The following is a 14142-nucleotide window of genomic DNA, read 5'->3' as shown; positions in this document are numbered from 1 at the left end:
TGTTTTAAAATAAACCTACCATAACTATAGACTGATCATTTTTTTGTCAGTGGGAAAGCGTACAAAATCAGCAGGGGATCAAATGATTTTTTCCCTCACTGTAGAACCCATACTCTACAGCAGTGATGGCGAACCTTTTAGAGACGGACTGCCCAAACTGCAACCCAAAACCCACTTCTGCATCGTTGAGTGTAGGATGGGCGTGGCCCATTGGGTGGGCATGGCTGCAGTGGTAACAGCAGACTGGGTGGGACTAAAAAGTTCAATTAATCAATTCCAACTTTGCGAGATCTTTTTTTCCCCCCAAGAGATGTTGAAATTGATTGATTGATTGAACCTTTTTTTTGCAGATGGCAGCAGTTTTATAACACCCAGCTGAAGGCCTAGGACCGGGGCGATGGCGTGCATGCCCACAGAGAGGGCTCTGCGTGCCACCTGTGGCACGCGTGCCATAGGTTCGCCACCACGGCTCTTAGTACTCCCTTACATACAACCCAAAGTATGGATTCAGCATGCAGATGACGTCTTTGTCATATTGCAAAAGGACCAACTATAGAAAACACAGGAGACTACCAACATCATCTTCCAAGGAATAAAATTCACAAGGGATGAAGAAAACAACACCAGCCTAGTGATGGCAAATTAGAAACACACGTCTATTGTGAGACTACCCACAGCCACCTCTTTTACATCAGGATAAACTTTACTAGGTGCTGCTGGCAAGTTTCATTTTTATTTCCAGAGTTCTGTCTGAAAACCCAATTCTTAATCTTTTCTCTGTGATGTAATAGCAACACACTCTGCAATTTACACAGTTTAGTAGCTCTTTTTCTGAAGAACTGATAAGGGCTGTTTATAGCTTTATTTATCTATCAAATCTGTATGCCGCCCATGGCACCCAAGGTGGCTCTAGGCCAGGGGTCTTCAAACCTGGCCCTTTTATGACGTGCAAGTCATAAAAGGGCTACGTTTGAAGTCCCCTGCTCTAGGCAGCTTACAGACATTGAATAAAATGAAAAATAAAACATCAAAACAATAAATAAAGGCCAATCCATCGGGCTGAGCCAGTTTCCCAGATAGCCTGGATCCCTGCCATGCAGGGCTTAATAGGTGATCCCCTTGAGCTGGACCCAAAAGCACAGGGGAAGCCTGTGGGAAGCTGAAGGGAAGGAAAGGCAATTATAACTTGGCTTCAGACGCATTTCAACTCTGGCCTCTAAACGGAAACCACTGGAGGTCCGTCTCCACTTGCCTGGGGCGTAGGATGGGACAGCAGGGTGCACTGCTCTGGGTTCAGAAGCTCAGATGGGGCAGGAACCTGCCAAAAACATAGCAGCAAAAGCTGATTTGCTTATAATCAATCTTTTCTATTCTCAAAACTAGATGTGAAAATTATGCATTTTGTGGGGCGTTTTTAAGAAAAACAGTTCTCACGCTTAGATTTTAGTTCAGGAAAGTTTAATATATGTATATATATATATGTGTGTGTGTGTGTGTGTGTGTATATATATATATATAGTTTCATTATAACAAAATAAGCAATTATTATCAGTAAAATATTCATTAAAATCTGGCTAAGAATATATTTATATTTATAGATATTGAGAATTTATAACCATTATAATTGCCTTTATAATATTTTCAAAGCAAAATCCATAATTCTTAAGCAAAGTCCAAGGTTTTTAAGCACCTAAAATTTAAAAATGCAGTTATCTATTATGATCTGAAGACATTCCAAGTAGTTTTGTAGGACCTAGTTTAAAAACAGGAGAACATTTCACTCTGTAAGAGCAACAAGAAAAATAATAATGCTATAAAGATTTTCTTGTTTAATTATGAAAATTAGTTTTTCCTTTTCAAATAATGCCATTTAAGAATACATTAGCTTTGATTTTTTAAAAAAGATTTTTATTAAACTAAGAGAAAAAATATATGTTTGTGGCAGAAACTGAAATTATAATTTGAACCCAAATCTCTTGAAGGAAACCATGCTAGCAAATTCAAACGTGCAAAACTGCTCACAATTTACATTAAGACCACTTTTCTTTCATCTTATTACAAAATCGTTAAAAGGCTGCATAAAAAGCTTTGTTTTCTCAGAGTCTCTGAAGGATACTTTCCCTTAAACATTAAGGAATTTTAACCGCAATATTCTCCATTTTGATCCATGGGGTGGAAAGAGTCTCCTGATTCTTGAGAAGAGAGCCCTCGACCAGCAGCTGAAACTAGGCTTTGTACGTTGCAGGGGAGCCCAGAGGAGCGAATGCCAGCAGGCAGGCAGGAAGGCAGGCAGGCAGGCAGGAAGGCTGGCTGGCTGGCTGGCTGGCGGTGGAGGAGGCCGACTCCTGGAGTTGGGGGACCCTCAGAGCTTCTCCTTGGCCAGCACCCAAATGACGGGGCTGGAGTGATCCTCAATGACTTGCTTGACATGATTGTAAATCTCTTCCAATGTGTCACCTTGCACAATGGCTGTAGGGACACAAACAAGACAGCTGCTGAAGACCCCATTCTGCTCTTTCCCTTGCTTGCAGAGTTCTTGCAGTTCCCCCTCCCCCAACTCTATTGCGAGGCTTGGTCCCCCTGGATTCTGTGGCTCAGCTGCTTCCCCTAAAGATGTTCAGAAACTGGGGTGGGGGTGGGCTATTCAGGGCCTTCTCCTTCCAGATCCCTAGTGTAGGGGAGCCCTGGGCCGAATCCCCCCAAGATGGCAGATGCAAAACCACACGCTGCAAATTGGGAGCAGCCGGGCCCCAACCTCCCCTAACTGGCCCTTCCACGGACAGAGCCAAGCTCGGGAGCATCGGGAACCAGAGGAGAGAACTGCCTGGTGCAGACTCCAGAGGCCAGGCATCACAGAGGCCGGCTCCAGGGCCACATAGACAACCGATTCCTGTCATCGTCCCCAAGACAGGGAACGTTCCGGCTGCTCCTGGGACATTTCGGGATTCCCCCCCCAGATAGCAAAAAGAAGGGAGCACCAACGGCGTTGGGGACACACGTGGGATGGAGGCAGAGGCTCCCCACCTGTGAAATGTTCTGTAAACTCTTGCTCCAGCTTCATGGCCCGTTCAAAGGTTTTTCGAGCTTGCTCATCCGTTAATCGCTTATTCATTTCCCTGAATTTGCAGATATTTCAAACTCAGCGTTAGCAACAAAAAAGATTTATCAGATTTAAACACACACAGGAAAGTTGAGGGGGGGGCTAGACAGGGTTTCCCTTGGTTAGAGGGTAGGAAATGGGGGTGGGCAACGGGGGGGGGGTTCCTCCAATCTCGACCTCCCCAGGTTGCCATCCCTCCCCACTTTAATAACTTTGTGGAACTATGTCACAGGCATGACTGAGCACAAGGGAAAAGGGAGGGAGTTGCCTTCTCACCTCAGGGGGGAAGAAGGGGGGGAAGAGGGAAGCCAGCCAGCCAGCTGGGACTCCGCTCCCTTGGAAGGCTCCTGGGGGTGATCCCGAAGGAGCCCCAGCAGCAGCCAGAGGGGAGGGGCAGAAAGGGGCAAGCACTCACATGATGTTCTCCACAGACTTGGGCTTGACGAAGATGGAGACCGGGTGCAGCTGGGCGCTCTGGAGCCTCTTGATGGCGTTCCCAGAGACATCAAGGATGCAGTGCTTGCCCTGGCAGGGAAGGAGAGGCTGCCTGAGGGGCCGCTCAGTGCCACTGGCCTCAGGGCCTCGACACAGGGTGGGGGAGAAGCACCTTTACCTTCTCGGCCACCTCCCTCACGGACCGGACACTCGTCCCGTAGAGGTGGTTGTTGTACTGGCCGGCTTCAATGAATCGGTGATCCTGGATGTCTTTCTCCATTTGTTCTCGTGACATCACAAAGTGGTAATCTCGCCCATCCACCTCATAATCTCGTTTTGGCCGGGTCGTATCTTTTGAGAGGGGGGGGAGGAAGCAGAGGCTGAGCGGACGTCCACTGGCAACAAGTTCTTCTACTGATGCTGCAAAGCAGCTGGACACGAGACCCAACGAGATGTACACACAACACACATCAGAGCCCAGAAGCACAGCTGACAGAAGGGTGGTGTGTGTGTGTGTGTGTGTGTGTGTGTGTGTGTAGGATGACCCTTCACAATCATCATGGCTCTGGTGGCAGAGCCAGAGGCTCTTCAGAAAGATAAGACAACTTTTATTGTCATTTTTTACTATGAACACACTGGCCCACATTAAAAATAAAATTCTGTTGTCTACTCTCAAAAGAAGGTATATATCTACCCATAAACAGTACCACACACATACACATGCTATATACATTCTCCATTTTGAATATATAGTGGAAAGAGGAAACTTGAGAGTTCACAAGGTTGATGCGGTATGGAACAAAACTGTGAATGAATCTGGATGTTCTGCTTCGGATCCCACAGAGCCCCCTGTGGACCAGAAGGGAACAGCGAAAACAGGTCGTGAAGAGGATGTGTAGCATCCCAGAAAATCCTCGCTTATATGCCATGTCCTGGATGGAAGGGAGGGAACTGCCAGTGATCTTTTCTGCCACCCTCACCACTCTCTGCACTGCCCTCCTGTCTGAAGCAGGGATGCTTCCAAACCAGACAGTAATTCAGTGTGACAGGATGCTCTCCATCATCCCTTGTAGAGAGTGGTAAGGGCAGGGGAAGGAAGATATGCTTTCCCCATGCGACTCAGAAAATGCAGGCGCTGCTGTGCCTGCTTTACCAGTGTCTCACTGTTGAGCAACCAAGCTAGACTACTCGTTAGCTGCACACCCAGAAACCTGATGCTGCTAATCACCTCCAGAGGAGAATCATTAATACACAGAGGTGTATGGCTGTGCCTGCCTTTTCTGAAATCAACAATGATCTCTTCACCAAAACCCTGTACTTCCTTTCGGTCAGCACCCTCACTGTCATCTTGAATAAGGCCCACTAATGCTGTTATCATTTGCATACTTCACAATATGGTTGGTGGCAAACCTGGCACAACAGTCATGGGTCAAAAAGATGAACAACAGCAGACTTAGGACATAGCCCTGAGGAGAACCTATACTCAAGAAAATGGTGTTAGAAATATTAATCCCAACTCACACATACTGGGACCTGTCAGTAAGAAAATCAAGAATCCAGTTCACAAAGGAGTGTTGAATCCTAAAAGGCCCAGTTTGTCTACTAGATGCTGAGAAATGATTGTATTAAATACCAAACTGAAGTCGACAAACAGCATTCGCACACATGAGTGTTTCTTTCCTCTTAAGTGTGCCAAGCTCAGATGGAGAACAGAAGAAATAGCATCCTCTATAGAGCAATTTGGATGGTAAGCAAACCGAAGCAAGTCAAATGCTAGAGGGAGGCTGGATACAATAATGTCCTTCATCAGCCTCTCAAAACATTTCATAACGATGGCTGTAAGTGCAACTGGACAGTAGTGACTGAGACCTGTAGCTGTAGACTTTTTTGGCACTGGCAAGATAATGGTCATCTTAAAACATGACGGGACCCACTGCCTGCTGCAGTGAAAGATTGAAAATATCTGTAAGAACACGAGCCAGTCCATCTGCACATTCTCTAGGGACCCGGCCAGGGATGTTATCTGGGCCTGCTGCTTTCCGAATGTTAATTTTCCGCAGTGTTCTCCAGACAGAGGTAACGTCAAAGCTAAGCACTTGCTTGTCAGAATGGGGCACAGCTTTCCTTGCAGATGCCTCGAATCTTCCAAAAAATGAGTTCAGCTCATTTAAAAAGTCTGTGTCGCCTTTATCACATGACGGAATCACCTTTTAGTCTGTAATGGCCCGGCCATTGTGCCTTGCCATAAACACCTGATGTTCGTTGGGTCCTGAAAAAGTTCTGAATTTTCTGACAATAGGCTTGCTTTGCTCTTTTTATGGCGCTTTTCAAACTGGCTCTGGCTTTTCCGAGTGCCGGCATATCGCCAGATTTAAAAGCCACTTTCGACATCTTGCAAACCTCGTAGGTCATCGGAAAGAAAAGAATCAGAACTTTCCGGCAGAGCCATTTTAGGGAGTCCAAAGAGGCTCCTGCAATCTCCTTTCAGACAGACTCGATCAGGGCGAATGCGCTTGTGAGAGGATTCTGGGCCTGCTCCAGGCCGCCTGCCTGCTTTGTCATCTCCACCCCTAGAGGAGGCCGCGGTGGGCCCAGGTGCCAATTTAGGAAGGACCCAGGAAGAGAGCCTGTCCTGGGGTTGCGCCTGCCCAGGGGAACCTCACACGCAACCACGCCAGCGGAAATCAGGCAGGCTCTGATCCCATTTAGCGGGGCCAGGAAGACAGCCTGCCGCCACCTTGAGAGACAGGAGGATGATCCGCAGGCCGGCAGGAGGAGGAGAGCGCCTCTCAGCCCTCCCTGCCCAGACTCGCCAGGTTCTGTGACTGCAGCCTTCTAAAAAAGGGGGGAGGGCTGGGGTTTTACCTGTCTGGTCTACCCCAAAGGGCTGACACGGGGGGGGGAGAGAGGGGGCATGAGATCTCTCACACAAACCGCTTTTTCTTAGTTCAAAGCCTCTCGGAATCACCCCTCTTGCCTCATCCGGGAGCACCTGACTTCCTGGAGGAACCTGGCCAGATCCCAGCAGGAGAGAGCTGGTCTTGGATCCACCAAGGGTGGCTCCTGGGAACGGGGGGGGGGGGGGAGAGACGATGGCTGCTCCTGCTGCATCAGTTCTGTCACCCACCTGAAATTTTGGCTGAAGGCTTCCAGGTGCTGTGCCCGCACATGCTCTGGGGTTACTCCAGCCATCGCTTACAAAAGCCAGGCAGGTTGCAAGTGAAAAGGCGTACAATTTTCAACCGCCTTGAGGAGGGGAACAACCACAGCCACCCACAGCGCCCACCTGCATCCCCTCGTCAGCCCCACCCCCACGTGGCATACATACGTGGGACGCAAGAGCCAAACTTGTCAGGAAATTCCGAGATGAGGTCGTCGTTGATGCGGTCTTTCATGGGACCCAAGACAATCACAGGACGCGTGTAGCTGACTGAAAAACAGAAAACAGGCCTCCGGTTAGGGGGTTCTGGCAGAGGGAGGGGAGGGCGAAAGAACCACGTCTCCCTAGCAATAGCAGCACCCCCTTTTCTGGAAGACGCCCGAGGAAGTGGGAAAAGGTCAGAGGGCCACTGACACTCCACTTTGAGTCAGTCCCTCAAAGACATTCTTCAGCAACCCAATCCTGAGGACCAGAAGCATGGATGGGCAACCTTTTCTTGAGCACCTTCCACTTTTTCTGTCCTCCACATTTACTTCAAAATCATGAGGTAGTTTTGATTGATCTGGCCACGTGAGGTGGAAGAGGATACGTTCAGCAGCCACGTAGGGCAGGGCAGGCGAGATCTGACGGATGCACCCTTTGCGGGGCTGAACAGGGAGATCTACATCCCAGCCAGCAGGCAAGGCCTTCTCCACGCAAACTCTCTCCGGCGGCCGAACGGTACAAACCTTCCTGCTGTGTGACCGGTTCGTAAGACAAGACGTACTCTTCCTGGCCACCTAGAAAGTCAGAAAGAGAAACCATCAGAGACTGTGACCTAACACACCTGTTTATAGGATGCCCTCCTTCCCCTCAGCCCGTCCAGCCAGGCCTCCTGCCAGCGACCAGCAGCTTCGACATAAAACCCTAAAGCTCCCCGGGAGGCCTCAGCCCACCACGGCCTGCAAGGGAAGCCGGTTGCAGATTAACGCTGGAGAACAACAGAGACTCTAGGAAGGGGAGAAGACCAACCTCTCAACCACCTTTAACGCACTTCCTTCAGTTTTTAATTTTCTATTTCTTTTGCGCCTGTTGCTTACAGAGTCCTTAATGAGGTCAATAATGTTTCAGTGAAAGGGTTTTATTTTCAGTCTGCTGAAATGAACTTTGCAACAGGACTGGTGCAGAAACATCACAAAGGCCCCTTTCACTCTTCTTCAAAGGCTCAGGACAAGCAAAAAAGACCCATTTGAAACGAATTTAAAACTCCACTAAAAGGAAAATAAAAACCAGAAGCACAAAAAGCCGGCAAGGGCAAGGGATGGGCCAACCAGCACAGCCACCCAGCAGCCTCCGAACCTCCGCCAGATCCACCGAACCCTTGACCCAGCCACATCTTTAGAGCCTTTGGGAAGCACAAGACAAGAGGACGCTCCAATGGGATGAGCGGCCACAAGACGGCCATTGAGGCACAAAAGGCTCTCCTCCTCCTCCTGGGTCACATAAGACAACCTCCCTCGCTCAATAGGACCCACGCAGATCACCCAGCCCTCCGCCACGGTGGGCTTTACCAGCAACTTAAATTGCCCCCCACAAGCCAACTGGCAGCCACCGTCTTTTGTACCAGCTGAAGCGTCAAGGACAGCCCCGTTATCCAACTGCTCTTAAAAGTAAGCCTGAATTTCTGTAAGTTCCCAGAAAAAAAACAGCAAAAAGGAACACAATTCCATACACTTACGGTAACTGCTTTCACTGTCGCTGGCATTGGAAGTCACATGCTCTGAAAAGAAGTACAAAGCAGAAATTAGGAGCCGTGCCAAGAAACCCGAAGGGCCTTCAAAGGCCAAAGAACACCTCCAGGGGCAACTTAGGATAATAAAGTGTCTGACAAGCCTCTCTTGACACACATCACGGCTCTCCAGCTCCATGGCCAATATCCCTAAAGCCGAAAGAGAAACCCACAATTCACAACACACTTCCAGAGAAAGGAGGTTACACAGGCGGCCCTCTGCCCCATTCCAGGGATCGGGACCAGGACCCACATCCAGCCCATCGCCGACCTCCGAAATTCATTTCCACAAAATGGGGGTGGGCATAACCTGAAGGAGGCGGGTTCAGAGAAGACCCTCATCAGAACCCGGCTATGATGGGGAGCAGCCGCCCACCCCAAAAACGCAGTTGTAGGCCCAAAGGGGGCTGGATGTCTCCACCTGAAGCAAGGAAAGCCTGGCCTACAGGCGGTGGAGCCCAGGGTGTCTTCTGGAAGGGTCCAGAATGAGCCTGAGCCGTGGCCCTCGTGGGCTGCCTGAGGCTCCCTTCGCGGGATTCCTTTGGGGGGGAGGCAGGAGCAAGGGTGGGAACCCCCAGAAGATGGGGCAGCCCCCCCGGTCACTCTGGCTGCCGAAGCGCCTTTTCAGGCCGCTTTTCTTTCCCTCCAAGCGTTGGGAGAGAACGAGGGGAGGGCTTGCTAATATGGATTGGCACCAGGTTTCTGTTGCTTTAAGGTTTTAACCGGTTGTGTTTTATAATTTTAAAATGATCTCGTATGTCTTTTAATTTTTGACTGGGAGCCGTCCAGTCGGCTGAAAAGGAAAAGAGAAGCTTTGCACCACGGCCCAGAGGGAGGGAGTCCAGAGGGCTCTTTCATCTTCAGGGGGCGAGCAGGGGGACCGAGTCTGAACACGGGTGGGGAAGAGGGGCTAAGTGGTGGGGCACCTCGGCACTGGGGCCTGTATGCTGCCCAAGATGCCTGCAGCAAAAAGGAGGCCCAGAGCTGCCAGCTTGAGAAGATGAAGCCAGACTCCTCCTGAGGAAGGCCCAGGAGAGGCTTGTCCTGCATCACTTGACCCCTCGCCAACCTGCGGCCCACCTTCAAGCCTTTTCACCACGCCCCCCCACCCCACCCCTGTCACCCAGCTGGGAGACCCTCCTGCCAATATGGCTTATTAGAGAAAAGGCCTTAAGAAGCCGGCCTCCCACCAACTGAGCCAGGCTGACCGCACTCGCCTGGGGGCAGGAGGAAGGTCCACTGCAGGCAGACCCTCCCCATTCTTCCTTCCTGGGGATTTTTACCTGCCCAAGTATCGCCCTCAAGGCAAGGCAGGCTAACCAGAGGGCAGGGTCCCCTGCCAAGGGCCAAAGCCCCGGAAAGCGGCCCCCGGTGGCTGTGTGGGCCGAGCAGCCTTGGGACCCCTCCAGGGAGAGGGGCTGCTCTGAGGGGAGGGTGAGCTAGGCAGGGAGTGGGGAGAGTGGCGGGGGTGGTGGCACAGGTCAAGCGTATAGTGGAGGGAAGACCTTCGTGATGTTACAGCAGACCTGGGTCTATTTTAGAGAGAAAATCTGGTCCCAATTTAACCCAGGGGATAAGCCGCCCCATGAGAAGGGAGGGAGGGGCTGCTGTGGACGGCCTGTGCATGGGGAAAGCCCCCTGCCCAGCAACAGCAACCAGTTCTGGGGACGAGCGAGCGTGTGGGGCAGGAAGGCCTGGAGAGAGTCCTGGTCACGGCAGTCTTTATCCAGCCGTTTCTCTACCAACAGTGCAGCGTTCTTCAAGGCCACTTTCACGTTTGCCAGGAAAGAAACCCCTGAAAAACGCATCGGCCCCCCATTTCTGAGCCTCCGCAAAGGCTCCTCCCTCTAGTCCTCTCGGCCCCAGTCCAAAGGGATGAGAGGCTGGAAAGCTCCCCTGCAGCGGGGAAGGGGCAGCCGGGGCTGAGGAGGGGGGGAGGGAGGGGGGTCACTTACTCAGGCCTTTTGATCCCATGTCTCCAGGGATCTCCTGTGGAGTAGTTCCCCGAGGGCAAGCAAGGAGGAGGCAATCACAGAGAAAACATCCGTCAGTAGCGCATCCTCCGGAGGCTGCTCCAGGACAGTCCCAGCAGCATCCGTGGGGAGCCAGCCCACCAGCCCCCCCACTCAAAAGCACAATTCCCCTGAAGCCCCGCCTCAAAGTGGGGCGAGTGAGAACACCCCATGGCCATAAAAGGAGAGTTTTTGCCTGCCAGTTGCCCCCCTCCACTAGACCCACGGCTTGGCTCCCCACGGATGCTCTTGGGACCCTTTTCCAGGCCACACCGCACCCCCCATACTTCCGGTCAACATCACTGGTCTCGGCCTCACTCGGGTCCTTGTTCTTGTAGAAGGGAAATTTTCGGGAAAAGAGGTTCTTTTTACGCTTGTCATTGAATGACTGCTGAAGAAGAGAAGGAAAGAGGGGCAAACAGAGGGTGGGTGTCGGCGCCCGGCAGGTCAGAAAGGCCCAGGGCCAGCAGCAGCCGCTCCGGGGAGACCGACTTCTACCCTCCAGCATGCAGACCTCTCTCTGCCCAAGTCTCAGGAGGGGGGAGGGGAAGGGATGAGGGGCTCTGCCTTCTGGGCTCCTGTGCCGGTCCCTACGATGCCCTCGCTTCCAAGAGCAAGTCACTGGACTCCTGTCTATGCTTTGGGCCTTCTGGCAGAGAAGCAGCATAGATTTTGGAATTCTCCCCCTCCCCTGGCCAGAAAGGGATGGGGGGGGGAGGAAACAGGCCTGCTATTTAGCCTGAAGAGCTTGCGGGTTTCCAGACACCCTGCCTAACCGATTCCGGCCCCAGGGATCCCCGGGAGTGGCTGGCACTGAGGAGCCCAGGGCAAGCTGCCTGTCCTGGCTGCAGCTCTTGGGGTCCCAGAGACTAGAAGTCTGCATTAGACCCCCAACACTTTGGATGGGCACTGGAGGGGGGAGGGCAAGCAAGCTGACCTTTCCCTGAGGCTCACTGGGGACGAAAGTCAGCAACTATGGATTGGGGGGGAAGGGTTACGGAAAGGGCTGGAAACACTAAGCAGGAATGCTGCTGAAAGCCTGCTGGGCCCCAGGTAACCAGGTGAAGAGCAATTGGCCACCTTCACCAACATGTTGGACTTGGGTCAGCTAAAATAGGCTCAGTTGGTTAACCTGACCTTCCGTTTGGGTATGGGGAGGGGGTGTTAACGCTTAGGTAATAGTTTAATGAATTGTGCAAATTCATAATTGGTGAATTCGGTCTCCAGGGGGAGCCTGAGCCCTCCCAACCAGTTACGGCACAGCTCCAGCATAAAGCCGAGGGGGGGGACACCCCCCCTTCCAGGTCCAGGAGGGTTTGCGTAAATGACCCCCCTGCGCCAGGGGTTTGGGCAACTTTTCATGATTCCCCCCCCCCAAATAGAATAAGGGACAAGGTGGAACGAAAACTCCCGCCCGTCCTGCCTCCCCCACTTGCAGAAATGGACTGGACTCTTCCGCTGCATGGAGAACGATTAGAAGTCGGCTCCGATAGCAAAATAAAATGAAATAAAATGTGCCTAGAAGTCTCTTCGCCTGTGGACTTGTGAAAGCCGTCAGCCGCGAGGCTTTCCCTGGGCAGGAGAGCTGGCAGGAGTGTTAGGCATTGCGGACTTAGCAAGGGGGGGGCAGGAGCAGGGGCAGGCAGCGGGAAGGAAAGGCCACAGCCGGCCAGCCCCGTCTGTCCCAGCAGGTTACGGAGCAGAAGTGGACACTGAGTGAGCAAAGAAGCCAGCCCATTTAGCACCCAGCCGCAGGGAGCCCTGAACGGGACATTTTGATCACACTGCAGGAGAGGGAACTCCCCATCATCACCACCACCACCAAGGGAGCAATCGATTTTGCACAACGTTTCCATCTCTCTGCTGCGCCTGGTTAGTTCTCCCAAAGATCAGGCCGTCGTGTGCTCCTGATCAAAGAGGGCAAGGGGGTATTAAGCGGCCATCAGCAACGGCAAGCATGCTCAGCGTTTCCAGGAAGATGCCAGGCAGGCGGGGGGGGGACAGGCTCCCCAGGGGAAAGCCCACATCAAGGCAAGGCGCGGAAGGCAGGCAGGCAGGCAGGCAGGCAGGCAGTGGTCTCTCAATGGCAAGCGTACTTGAGGGTCTCCTCCTCCGGTTTCCATGCATGGGTCTGGTGCAGGGTTAAGGTACAAGAGCCACGGGCAGCTCAGCTGCGAGGAGGCTGCACAGAGAGTGGTTCATGCTTCCCTAAAAGAAAAGGTAACTCCGGACTCCGAGGGGTCCCGTAAACAACTGGTTTGCCAAACGGAAGGCGGCCTCAGGACGTTCTGCTCCTTCTAGCCACGGAGAAGGGCAAGACGTTGTTAGGGAGGGGCAAGGGGGAGATTAGTGCAGCATAACTGATGCACCCTGCCCTTCTTGAGATGGGCAGCTACAGAAATCAAACCAACCAATCAATAAAAATAAACTGTCCTGCAATTATCCCACCTCCACCCCCACCCCCGCAATTTGACAACTGCTTGGCCAAGCCCTGTGGATTTCTCCAAGTGTGGGTGCATGGGCAAGGAACTGCCAGGCGTGGCTGCTGGATCTGTCAGCAAATCTTGGGGGGGAGGGGGGGCAAGCAAGCCAGACACTCTGCTAGTTCCCCAATGCCCAGGGCTGCTAGCCTCCAAAGGGCTTTTGGCTGCAGCCACACACGCCTCTGCCCGTCACACTTCACTTCTGGTGTTTATTTTTTCACTCCAAGTCTTCAGTGGGGAGGGAAGGAGGGAGGGAGGGAGGGAGAGAGGGAGGAAGGAAGGAAGGAAGGAAGGAAGGAAGGAAGGAAGGGACCAAATGGAAAAGAGTGGATAACAATCGTGAGGGACCTTGTAGAGAGCAAACAGTTATAATCCAGGTGCTCTTCTTCCTCTTCGTCCCTCTGGCTGCCACCGGCACAGATCAGCCAAGCCAAGTTCCCCACTGGGGGTGGCAGTGGGGGGGGGGCAACCAAGAGGGCCAGGCCAGCACATTCACTCTTCCCAAGAAGCCAAACCACGCCAGGCCCAAGAGGCCCAGGGATCCCTGCAGCTGGGCCTCGGCTGGTGCTTTGGGTACAGTCAGCTACCTATTCACTTTGCCTTCCTCGATCCTCAGTGTCCCAAAATGAAACCACAAATCACTTGACCCCCCAAATACAGAAAAAAGTACATTTCCCAATACTTTACAATAGGAGATGGACGAGCAATGAATGTCCGGGTAAGTGGCGATGGCCAGACCGGGGAATATCAGGACAGAAATACGGAGTGATGGACACAAAAGGGTGAGAGGAGGAGAATTAGGGGGAGCTTGAACCCTGGGCGGGGGAGGGGGCACAGGCACAGAGACAGAGACCTGGATTCCTAGATCCTACATAATCTAGATACGATTTCCAAGATGGCATAAGGATTTTATTTGGTCTTCCATGCCTCATTATGGCCACCCAGAAGGATCGTGACTCAGACCCTAGAAAGCGTATAGAGAAGGGCATCAAATATAATAGCAAAGGGGGGAAGCTCACTGGGCTAGGGGGAGAAGAGACCCAACCTGGAATTAAGGAGAAATTTCCTGCCCCTGAGAATAATGAATCGATGGAGCAGCTTAGCCTCCTGGAGTTGTGGGGGCTCCATCACTGAGCTTTTAAAGAAGAGACTGGACATCCATTTGTCCGGAATGGAATAAGGTC

The 14142-nt window shown here is 52.1% G+C and overlaps 1 protein-coding gene across 12 annotated transcripts in view; it reads right to left on the bottom strand.

The window, feature by feature from the left end:
* Positions 1-1886: 1886 nt before the first annotated feature.
* The window catches only part of DLG1 (discs large MAGUK scaffold protein 1), a 56053-nt gene continuing 43797 nt past the window's right edge, over positions 1887-14142 (bottom strand). For 4 of the 12 annotated variants that reach the window (XM_039341548.1, XM_039341555.1, XM_039341556.1 and 1 more), the window contains 8 exons: positions 10767-10866; positions 8413-8454; positions 7424-7474; positions 6864-6965; positions 3714-3886; positions 3516-3625; positions 3025-3116; positions 2363-2469 (listed from right to left, as the gene is read on the bottom strand). In XM_039341548.1, the coding sequence (XP_039197482.1) occupies positions 2363-2469; positions 3025-3116; positions 3516-3625; positions 3714-3886; positions 6864-6965; positions 7424-7474; positions 8413-8454; positions 10767-10866 (777 nt within the window). Of the gene's footprint in view, positions 2470-3024; positions 3117-3515; positions 3626-3713; positions 3887-6863; positions 6966-7423; positions 7475-8412; positions 8455-10418; positions 10453-10766; positions 10867-14142 lie in introns of all 12 variants that reach the window. The other 8 variants (XM_039341549.1, XM_039341550.1, XM_039341557.1 and 5 more) reach the window with 4 other exon arrangements.

This window comes from Crotalus tigris, unplaced genomic scaffold, assembly GCF_016545835.1.
Source record: "Crotalus tigris isolate CLP2741 ecotype Arizona unplaced genomic scaffold, ASM1654583v1 scf7180000017765.3138416, whole genome shotgun sequence".
Classification (NCBI taxonomy): Eukaryota; Metazoa; Chordata; class Lepidosauria; order Squamata; family Viperidae; genus Crotalus; species Crotalus tigris.
This window is presented reverse-complemented; position numbering and strand designations above follow the sequence as displayed.